At 35.9% G+C, this 12,212-nt stretch overlaps 1 protein-coding gene across 1 annotated transcript in view; it reads right to left on the reverse strand.

Moving 5' to 3' along the window:
* Positions 1–1,602: 1,602 nt before the first annotated feature.
* LOC139727868 (uncharacterized) overlaps positions 1,603–12,212 on the reverse strand; it is a 189,834-nt gene continuing 179,224 nt past the window's right edge. The window contains exons 9-11 of the mRNA XM_071638838.1: positions 6,814–7,002; positions 5,715–5,787; positions 1,603–1,804 (exon numbers count right to left, since the gene is read on the reverse strand). Coding sequence (XP_071494939.1) covers positions 5,734–5,787; positions 6,814–7,002 — 243 coding nt within the window. The 3' untranslated portion in view covers positions 1,603–1,804; positions 5,715–5,733. The remainder of the gene's footprint in view (positions 1,805–5,714; positions 5,788–6,813; positions 7,003–12,212) is intronic.

Here is a 12,212-nt window from a genome sequence, read left to right on the forward strand (position 1 = left end):
ACAAAAAGTGTTCAATTATATTTTAGGTTTGAATTTTGTTGATTGGTCACTTTCACATGTTGTGATCAAAATTTGTATGTTCACCTCTTTTAATCTGCTATTTTAGGGGTATCTGCATATGAATTGCCATCGTGCTTACATTTTTCACTTGATTTCAACAAGTGAGGCGTCAAAATGCTTAGAGTTGCATGTTGCATCTTTTTTTTTAATATACAAAACACCATTTTTGAGCTATGATCTAAAGACAAAGTGCTAAGTCATCTTTTTTAGGTAGTCTGTCATGTATGTATACGGATTTGGGGTAGTCTACAGTGTAATGACACCAAATTTTTCGTATTTTGGCCTTTCTTGTATCAAACTTGCTGTAATCATATAAATAACCATCTCAATCGATTTCTCATGACACAGTTACCCTGAAGAAATGTTATATTTATCTCTGTATGTTGTAAAGTTCAAAAGTTACAGAATTTACTGACTTTCCTCTCAAATAAAAAATGGCCGCCAATGACCCCCCCCCCCATGTTTACTTGGAAACAAAAAAAAAATCAAATAGACACCCTGAGGGGTGCATGGGGATCCCCCATTCCTACAAGACTATTAAGACTTTAGTGGTTAGTCAATCATAATTGATATGAGGTATATAATTGTCATGTATGTATATGGACTATTTGAGCAATTTCAAGAGTAAACAACATTGGTTTTTTTTTCGCATTTTTGGATTTTTCATGTATCATACTTGTTTTAATCATGTAAATAACCATCTCAATCGATTCCTCATGCCAAATTTACCCTGGAGATATTACTTATATGTCCTTGTATGTTGGAAAGTTCAAAAGTTAGAGAAATTAATACTATTCCTCGCAAATCCAAGATGGCTGCCAATGACCCCCATGTGACATGATTTTTACTTGTAAACAAAAAAAGAATCAAATAGACACCCTAAGGGATACAAAAAGGAGGGTACATGGGACACCCCCCCCCCCATTCCTACCAGACTGTTAAGAAAAAGTAGTTAGTTTACTCTTAGGAGGTATGAGATTGTCATGTATATGTATATGGACTACTTGGGAATATTTCTAGAGTAAACGACATTGGTTTTCCTCGCACTTTTGGACTTTTCTTGTATGTAACTTGATTTAATCATGTAAATAACTATCTCAAACGATTCCTCGTGCCGTATTAACTCTGGAGTACTGTTTTATTTGTCCCTGTATGTTGTGTAATTGAAAAGTTAAACTATTTGGGTATTTTTCGGCGAAAATGACACCGAAATTTGCATATTTTTAGGCTTTTCTTGTTTCAAACTTGCTTTAATCATGTAAATAACCATTGCAATCGATTCCTCGTGTCACATTTACCCTGAAGAAATGCTTTATTTCTAATTTTATGCTGTGTAGTTCAAAAGTTATGGAAAATAATGATTTTCCCTGAAAATCCAAGATGGCTGCCAAGATGGCCGCCAATGACCCCCATGGGACACGATTTTTTCTTGGGAACAAAAAAATTCATTAATTAGACACCCTAAGGGTTACAAAAAAGTAAGTTAAAAAAATGTGTTCGGGGGGTGCATGGGAACCCCCCATTCCTACCAGACTATTTGTTCTTTTCTTCCAGACCTCTTGCATTTGTCCTTCGTTTTTTCTGGTCCTCTCAAAAAATCAACTCCGCGACTAGTAAACTGCTTCCTTAGCCAATGTTAGCTGTTTGTTTCAGATTCATCAGGAGAGTGCTCGTTTTTTTGCCAAGAACCCCAGTCAGTTTCGCGGCTGCTGTCGCCTTCTGAGCCGTTTCCGTCACTGAGTGTCTATTGGAGAGTGAGAGGAGATTGAAAGAATGACCAAGTTTTGTCAGATAGTTATAGATGACTTGACTTGTGAATTTTCATCTGATCCAAATAAGGTATATATTTCGTTTACGTGAACTTTTATCGTCAGCATTGCTAGTATTAATTGGCAACTTACGTGATATTATTTTTAAAGAGATCGTACAGATCTGGTTGAGACCTAATTTCAGGTTTCTAACTTTTTTGGGTGAAATAATGAGAAAGCTCTTATAAAATATGAAAGAGCATGTAATTCTAATGAGGAATTCAACGTTTGATGAAAATTGGTTTTGAAATGATTGAGATATCCAAAAAAGAGCGATTTTAATAAACGTGGGACCCACACTTGCTTTGTTTTACCTTGTTTTTGGATGTTTCAGTCATTTCAAACTCGATTTTTATCAAATAAACTTTGAATTCCCCTTAAAATGGTATGCTCTGTATTATTATCATAAGTGATATCTTGGTATATCTCGCAAAAATTTAAAAGCCCAATTCTCATCTCCGCCAATACTGTATCGTCCCTTTAAACTTCAGCCAATTTTTTGCCCATAGAACTTCGCACTGCACAATTCACGCAAATATGCGGTGTTGCATGTCGCTGCTCAAAATAACTTACCCTTCACTGTTTACACTGTCTATAATATTTGAAACTGAAGTTAGCAACCTACTTTGGGGCAAATATGAAAGCAGCAAAATAAGAAGGCTAATTCCATTTACATTTTGCGCAAGCAGCAGCGCTCTTCGCGAAGATCTCGAATAGTGAATGTTTTCAGCAACGACATATGAGTTGACGACATCGCTTTTGGGTAACCCACGTCATTTCCGAAACTAGACATTGCTAGAGATAAATGTTTCTAAACCATCATGACACACTACTAATTGAAATGTTTTATCCACCCCCGCCCCATGTCACCCCGTTCCATATTGTTTAATACATCACTTCCAATTCATACCAAGAAGTTAGGCCAACTAGTATACTCAGTATTGTTAGAATGGAACAAATTTCTTTAACTGAAGCGTATTATGTCCTCATGTCATCTGCTTTTTTTTTTCTTCTGAAGTAACTGACATTACGTCGTTAAAAGAAAATGTAGGCCTATGTATCATAGTAGACTTTAATATTTTAATGAGACGGATATATGTAATGTGTAAGTATAAAACGCAACGTTAATGTATTTCTACCTTTTTCTCAATATTTTCTCACATTTACTTTCTCTAGTTTCACTTCACTGTTACCATTACGCTATTAATATGATATATGAAATATAAACAATTAATTGTACAGCGCTAAGGCTGTAAATCGAAATGGGATTTCTGAAACTATTCTGAACAAATGGAAAGTATGCTCCTGAATAATATACTTTCTGAATCGATTGCGAAACATACTATAGTGGCCTTGCACAGCAAGAAATGGAATCAGTTGATGACACGGTGACACTTACTCCACATCTATTGTGGGCGTGTGTGTGTGTGTGTGTGTGTGTGTGTGTGTGTGCAAATATGTGTGTGCATCTGTGCTGGAGAGGTATACCTGGAGTATGCCTATTTAGAGGGGGAAGTGTTGATGAGGTAATACGGGTGAGCGATGAAGGGGTAACGTTTATAGGTATGAATTATGTACAGACATTGATCATGGTAGATTTGTAAAGTTTTTGTATGTGTATGTGTGTACATAATTATGTGTGTACATAGGTATGTAGGCTTTCTGTTGACCCCTGATACATAGGTATGCAGACCTTTTGTTTGACCCCTTAACAATATTGATTTCATTATCTCATAATCACTGCTGTGACGAGTATACGGACGCAGTCAATGGGTATATTTTGTATTGTGTATTGTACATACATTTTGGTTTTGCTGACCAATTAGGCATTATCAAAAATTGATCTTATAATTATTGCGGGGATGACTATATTTGTGAAGCAGTTACTGTGTATTGTATAGTAGAACAATCAGAAATTGACACAATGACAGTCCTAAGAATTATTTTGTAATATTTTGATATACATTTGAAATGTCACGCAGCAAGCAACACAACTGAATATTGAAGTGTAATCAATGATGGATGATGAAATCGAAATAAAACATTGTTTGAAAAAAAAAAGTATAACTGATTGACAAATTGCCCTACATACTCGAGTATGTACGCCCATGATTTTTTATCATGGCTACTACTAAAACACTGATCAATTCAGTGCTTATTTACGTCGATGTAGGGCAATTTGTCAATCAGTTGCAATGAAAACATCACGACGGAAGAACTTCATAAATTTGAATAAAAAAAGTATACTAGTATGGAAAGTACGCTCCTGAATATATACTGTCTGAATCGATTGCGAAACATACTATACTAGTATACAGTTGAATATAATTATCTTCTTTGGCCGACTATCGCTTCATTATGTGTTTGGTAACGATTTGCAGTAATTCACTTTTTAAGTCGCCCGTATTTCCTAATGTCATGTTCGTACCCATTGTTACTTAAGGATGAAACATTTTCAAAGTTGGCTCTACAGTTTATGCAAGGTGTGCCCCGACATGATAATCTCAAAGGTGCATAACAAGCCACGGGCCAAATCTTGATGCTGTCTTCGTGCAATCTGGCATACAAACAATGTCAAAAATTAGGTTGTGAATAAGAATGGGATTTATGATCAACAACAATTTAATATAGATCAATTAATTGGACGGGATCTTCAAGACGTGTACTAGTGCCAAACATGATGTCGGCATCACAGCATGATACAGCACATTTTTTTTTTTTTTTTTTTTTTTTTTAACAGAAAAAGGAAAATATGGCTATCAAAAGTGAAATGCACGAAACTGTCTCATAGAGAGGTTGCTAGATGAAATGGTTTCAACTGTGTGCAATTTTTAACAGAGCATTTGATTTGATTTGAATTTTTCTGTTTGTCCAGCGAGAAAATGCTACTTCATCATTAATAAGGTATAATAATAGTGAGTTAAAAACACAATGGCCCGAATTCACGAAGGTGATGGTACAAATGAAACCATGGTTTAAACCATGGACAAAAACCATGGAGCGCCAAGTGTCGCATGAAGTATTTCATTAAAGGACAAGTTCACCTTCATAAACATAAGGATTGAGAAAATGCAACAATATTAGTAGAACACATCAGTGAAAGTTTGAGGAAAATTGCACAATCGATGCAAAAGTTATGAATTTTTTAAATTTTTGTGTTGGAACCGCTGGATGAGGAGACTACTACAGCTTGTGAGTCATATGCGTACAACGGTATAAAGAAAATGTAAAAGAAAATTCAACATATTTTCACTTTTTTGGCATAATAAAAGTGCGCTTGACTTGCCTCTTTCTAAAGGCAGGGGGAATAATATTACCCATAACATTTGTCGGTAACGAGTCAGGGGAATGTGTACTTTTTTCAAAAGATGGAATTTTGTGAAATTCTCTTAATATTTTCCTTATATTGTTGTACGCATGTGACATCTAAGTTATTCATACACTGCAGTAGTCTTCTCATCCAGCGGGTACTGCACAAAAACTTCAAAAATTCATAACTTTTGAACGGATTGTCTGATTTTCCTCAAACTTTCAATGATGTGTTCTACTAATATTGCTACATTCTCTCAATCCTTATGTTTATGAAGGTGAACTTGTCCTTTAAGAAATTAGTCATTTCGTCGATGAAATGATTATTTTGTAACAAAACGGCAACATTCTGTAAAGTAAATGAACACTTCGTCCATGAAATGATAATTTTGTTAAGGAAACAGCATTTTGTTGACGAAATGACCAAGTTCGTAACGAAATATTCCGTTCAACACTTGACGCTCCATGGTTTTAATCCATGGTTTAAACCATGGTTTCATTTGTACCACCTTCGTGAATTCGGGCCCTTATGTATACCTCTGTGCCTCCATGATAGTCATGCATTTAGCAACTCGCTTAACGGATTGTCATCGATGATGATGCATTCCACCTGTAGCATTATGAACACAATGGAAAAAGGCTCATATTTTATATCAATCCATAACTTATATGTACATGTATATATATATATATATATATATATATATATATATATATATATATACATACATACATACATTATAGAGAGAGGGAGAGAGATAAGGAGAGAAAGAGAGAAAGAGAGAGAGAGAAGGGGGGGGGGGGGGAGGAGCTTTCTTCCAAAGGATCCAAATCCGTCATTTTTCAATGGATTTAGCGCCTTCTGGAAGCAAGCTCTTTGTATAGATAGATAGATTTTGATACTCTATGAAGGAAGCAGTTTCATGGCAGCATACTGAATATTTGAATCACGTGTTCTTACGAATATGGGATGACACATCCACCTTCAATGCAAGTGATTGACAAAGTACCCTATACATCGACGCAAAGAAGCACTGAATTGATCAGTGTTTTTATTAGCAAAGATGAAAAAAAAAAATCATGGGCGTAAAGTACTCGAGCAGGACTCGAACCTACGACTGCAAGTGTTGGTTCTTATCCTTATAGCATGCAGTGGGTACTGCGTAATTATTGAAGATTTGTATGCTCGAATCCTGCTACGCCCATGATTTTTTATTATGACTATTAAAACCACTGATCAATTCAGTGGTTATTTACGTCGATGTAGGGCAATTTGTCAATCAGTTGCATTAAAAACACCTCGACGGAAGAATTTAATGAATTCGAACATCCGCCTTCGTTGCAAAGACGCGTTCATTTTGATATATTTTCTTTTACAGACTTTCATTGATTGTCGAACGTTGGTACGGACTGAATTTACACATGACTAAAATGTCACGCTTGAGACGTTTCCTTTTTTTGTGTCAACTTTTACAACATTTTATATTGGAATTTGGAAAGTATGCGATTATATTTCATGGGATTGGCAGATTTCGTTAATTACCGGAACATATCGCGCTCAAGGTAATTGATGCCCCCCCCCCCCCACCCATTTTGAACACGACAGTGTTGACAGATAACAATGTCTGATTCTTACTATATGGCGTGAAGCCTGGGAGGCAATTGTCAAGAAGAATGTCCTTGGCAGGTTTAGCCTATAGAGACTGGCACGTGTAAGATGGGGCAGACGACACAGAAATTCAGCCAAGTTTTCTGCTGCTGACTCTGAGATGAATTTTCCCTCTGACAAGAGAGAGAGCGGTTCACTTATGTTCAATTGGCTTATCTGTAAAAGAAAAAGAAAAAGAAAAAAAAAACTCAGTCACAAATTTCTAAACTCTACCGAACCATTTTCCTTCGTCCGTTTCTGATTGTCTCTCTCTCTCTCTCTCTCTTTCTTTCGAAATTTTCTGAGCATTCGTAACGTATCGTACACCTACTGTGTTACAAAATTAATTAGTTATTGCTCTATGGAAGCAGACAATGAAATGGAATCCATTAAGTTGGGTCTTTGTTACGATCTTCGCGGTGGAACACGTCGCAATAATGTTTATCAGTTTATAACATTAACTTACGATAAAAACAAACAAACAAACAAAAATCGCAATGTTTAGTATTGAGATACAGTATCAAGCAATTTTTATGCGACATGGAATTCTTGTAGCAAGGTAACATTCCCTATGACTAATCGTCAATGACAGCAGCATGAAACAATGTAAAGCCTGGATAGAATAAAACCGTTTGACAGATGATAGGAAGGTGTATCATTGTTACTGTATGACTTGACGTCCTCGTAGAGTCACAGACACATGAGTAGTCTTCGCATTACGGTATATTGTTCCCGTCTAGATTCAAATAAGGAGTTGTGACTTGCGAATGCAAATTACTGCACCATCGCTTGCTTTTTGCGGTCTTTGCCAGCAAGGAAGTGATCACAAATACCTATCACATTTTCGCACACAGAGTCGTCCAGTGTCATTCTCGGTTAGAATATCTTTCAGTATTTTTACTCTATTCCATTTTATCGTAATCATTGTGCCGCATTACAAACTGTAGCATTGTGAAGTCGCACACGTAGGGTGCAGTGTTTGGGATTCCAAGATTTCAATATACAGTGTACTGTACGAGAAACAAAACTCATGATCCCGAGCACCTTATTAAAAAGAGTTGTACCGGTCTGTAATATATTGTGATTATTATTTAGGCCTTATACGCTCCTTTAAGACGTGAAATAGCTACAGCCAATGACGTCGTTGGTTGTTTTTAAAACTAATTTGCTGTAAAGATCAAAGCTCCTGACATAAGCTATGTATTCGCATCATATTGGCACAGTGAACATATATATATATATATGGGTGAGAATTTTGAACGATGTACAATTGCCAATTTTCGTACCCTCTGACATTCTTTCCCTTAGAACACGCCAGGATGATCTAAGAAACCAGATTTTTTCATGTCATCTCAAAGATTGGTAAATTTCCTTTCAGGAAATATATGGTTTGGTTGCCTTTTGCCTGATATTTTTCATTTCACAAGGACTTAAAGCGTAAAAATACGGTAAAAACGCTATTTTCACAATAATTTTTGTTTTTCAAACTAATGATGTGCATTTTTAATGGTACGTGACATCTAATATCTGACCATGTTCTGGATCTTACATATCATGGGTATGTACCACAAAATTATAAGAACTTTATGAGCACGTACAAAATTACAGAGAACAATTAAAATATCAAAGTCCTAAACAGACGAACGTCCGTGATGCTTTTATTTCTATCGCTGCTGCAAATTCTACTTTGTTGTCCCAACTGTAACGTATACGAAAATTTGGTGTTCCACCTAATGAACATATCCTGCAAAAATTGTACATCTGCTGGCTGTACATGGGACGTAATATTCTTTTATGCAAAATTATACTCAGTTTTCGTCACGGACGTGCTTCAGCTATTTTCTAATAAAGATCGTAGCCCATGAAACGTTATCGGCGATATTGTTCTGAGTCGTAATTAACTAAGATCTAGCAACACGATAATATGTTTGTTTTGAGTTTCTGTCCATCCTTTGTCAAATAGGAACGGAAATTGTATTTCTAGACGAACCTCCAAGAAAAAAAGAACGTCCGTGATGATTAAAACGTTTTCGAGTGGGACACCATCTTGCTTTGATGGCGAAGGTGCATTTTACCTTTGGCTCTCTTGCCGAGGAGCTGCATGCCATTTTTGGAGCGGACTGAGGTTCGTCCGCAGTTTTTGGACCATGCAATTCACCAAAAACCAAGCAAATAATTGATATTTTCTCTGAAAATTCACCTCCTGATCCCCCTCTGGGCAAGACATATGTTGTAAGGATGTCAAATTTCTTATAATTTGCATCGACAATACCTTTTCAAATTTTTGAAAGAGTTAGGAAGGCTAGGTACTCTCTGCCGATTAGTTATCCGTCCTGGAACATGACCCTAGTAGTAGAACGAACGTCCGTGATAATTCCAGAGAACGTCCGTGACGTATGCAATCCCTCCGATAGGGATAACTTGTCCCGAAAGTGTCCTGTATTCTTTAAAACTTTTGGCTCGAATAGCGACAAATAAAGTTTTACAAAGTAAATACTGAGTTTAGAGCAGTAGTTTCAGAATTTTTAAGGCGTTATGTGATCATGATGAACAAACAATTGAAAATTTACTCACAATTTTACGCTTGTTTTCCCTCTAATTATACAAAAACAGCTAAACACTTAAAACAAAGTTATGGGAAAATGGAATTTTGCGTAATCTGTAATTTCTGTGCGTTTAAATTTCTTTCTAATGAGGTTCTGGAGACAATTTGTACTGTTACAGGTTCTGAAAGTTTCGCTCACGGACGTTCTGTCCGAGAAAGGAAATTTCTGACAATTACAAATATATCACTGCACATGAAATTGATGTTAGTTGAAAATATTACCAAATCGCCGAGCCGCTCATACCCGAAAATGAATAGCGTTCAGCACTCAATTTACCTGTAATAACAAACGGAAAACGTTTTTTTCACGGATGTTCGTTGGTTGAATAAGTCAATGGATTACATAGTAGGAGAAAGAGGATCAGTGCCACTTTTTAGTGACAGGTGCTCTAAGTGTTTATTTTTTGAGTATGGTAGCTGCCGTCTCAAACAGAACACATCCAGTTTTGGTCTCCATAACGGACGTTCGCTGTAATTGTCATGATATTAAATGCCTTAATTCATTCTTATTTTTCTCTTCATGACGATTTTTCTCTCATTCCCTCAATAGCCTGAACATGCTGCGACCAAACAGAAAACAAAAACAAAACAGAACAAACCAAAACAAATCCGAAAAGTGCTACGCAATCACATTCAGGATAATGACGGAAGAAGTTTGTAATGAGCATGTGTTGAATAAGAAACGGACAAATTTCAAAAGGACGTGGAAGCAGTTGAATGAAAATGACTGAGAAACAGAGAAGGGATCGAGCTCCAACACACAGAGAAAAGAATTGCCAGTGCACTCCCGTTGTACCAAATTCCTCTGGAGAAGTTTTTGTTTGTTTGTTTATGTTTTTTTTATTCATCGAAATGCCGTCACAAGCGAGCAAAAATCATGCAGTATACAATTATTGTCTGATGAAAACACACAAATCCTCCGCTTATCATCACATGGTGTTGTTTTATACTCATCAATGAAAAGCAATATTCATTTGTAATTTTTTCCAAGATTTTTTTTTTCATTTTACATTAGAGACAGAGAGATCGTCAGTTTGTTTGTGCTTTTGTGCTTACTTTGAAAACACATGTTAAAAAAGTAATGATTAAGAATAGGTTTAAGGTTGCACTTTGATACGTTCGCTCTTCCAAAGATTCGTTACTCCGATGTCCAAAGGTTTGTTATTCCAAAATGAAAAAAAAATGTAGTTAATTCAGGAGGTTGTTATTAGAAATGTTCTTCGAAAAATAGATATTAAGGATCATTATTTTTAGGTCCGTTCTTCTAAAAGTGGAATGGGTCTGATATTCGTTTAGGTGAAAACGGTTATTATGATGTTTTGAAATTGGAGGATTTTAGTTGTTAACTTGTTTCTCCACATTTGGATAAGCGAACATAAGTTTTCATGTTCCAATTAATAAGCCTTTCGGTTAACCTTCGGAGATTCCTATCATTTACCGAATAAAAAAGCTTCATGATTATACGAACTCTATCAATTTTCGTATTGACAAACTGTATGAATAACGAGCCTCCGACATGACGCGCTACAAAAGGTTTGTTATAACAAACCATATTGTATAATATCGAAGTCACAAACATCCATCCAAGATATATGGACTTATTGTGTCTTGTTATGACGAAACTTCGCAGTATCGAACCTGTTATCATTTCTGCCTAATATAATAACACATTTTTTTTTTCTCGGTAACAGTGTGTAACACAAGGAGCAAACACAGAGGGATTTCTTCCTAACGTATTCGTTTGCCCTCCCCAGCTTAACTTCGTATTTCTATAACGGAGCACATTTCTATTGTTTTTCTATATTAATTCTTTGTCATAATTTTAGCTGTGACCATGTTCGTTATATAAAAAGCAAATTTTGCATTGTAGACTTTATTGAAGTATAGGACCTGAATATTTACTTCATGATTGCGAAATTTTGATAAATATTTTCGTTCTCAAGGATGGACTACGTCACTGAGATTACACGTACGTTTGTACGTTCATTTACGAGAGATGGAAAAATTGTTTTCTTTGATTCCTCAGTGTGAGAAGATAAACAAGCTTATATAATTGAGAATTGGTAATATCTATTCAGGATTTTGCAGAGGAGTTTGTTCTCGACATGAAATCGCTGTTTGTTGTGAGTAGAATGCGTTTCCAACTCAAGAGAGCTGCATTGTTCAATATCTTGTTTGTTCCGAACGTCCGTGAGCTACATGCGAACCTCCGTGATGAAAACTATGCTATGTTTGTTGGGTTATAGAGACTGCCCAGATGAGATACATCTTAAAAAGGTATATTATTATTTGGGAGTGAGGATTAAAGTATAGGATAGTGAAATAAGAGGTGAAAATATTGAGTTTCTGTAAAATGCGCGTAAAGTGGAGAAAGTGTTTAGCGAAAGAGCAATATTTTTACGGAAATGACGAATTTAGTTAAATCATCAGTTGTCTACCATTACGTACAGGTTAAGAGTACAAGCTTAATATTCTGCAATCACGTACACATGTCCCTTAAGATATTTCGTTAGGATTTTGAACTGAATCAGATCTTTGAAAACTATGTTAAATGGTAGTCAAATGTATGTGCAGTACTATTCCTTACGGACGTTCGTTGCTCTGGACATGGTAAACTTCAGCGGTGAATAAAAACTTGTTCCTCTGGGAAAATCCTAGTATAATTGGGTTCATATTAAAGCTTGAGTTATACTCTTTCAGGTAAGATGAATGATTTGGAGAATTTCCTACTTTTTAAATTTTGCCTTGTTTTGGCTCAATTGTACATCGTTCAAAATTCTGA

The sequence above is a fragment of the Diadema antillarum genome, unplaced genomic scaffold, assembly GCF_040938485.1.
Source record: "Diadema antillarum isolate AM-2024a unplaced genomic scaffold, OU_Dant_1.0 seq00000157_RagTag, whole genome shotgun sequence".
In the NCBI taxonomy this organism is placed as follows: domain Eukaryota; kingdom Metazoa; phylum Echinodermata; class Echinoidea; order Diadematoida; family Diadematidae; genus Diadema; species Diadema antillarum.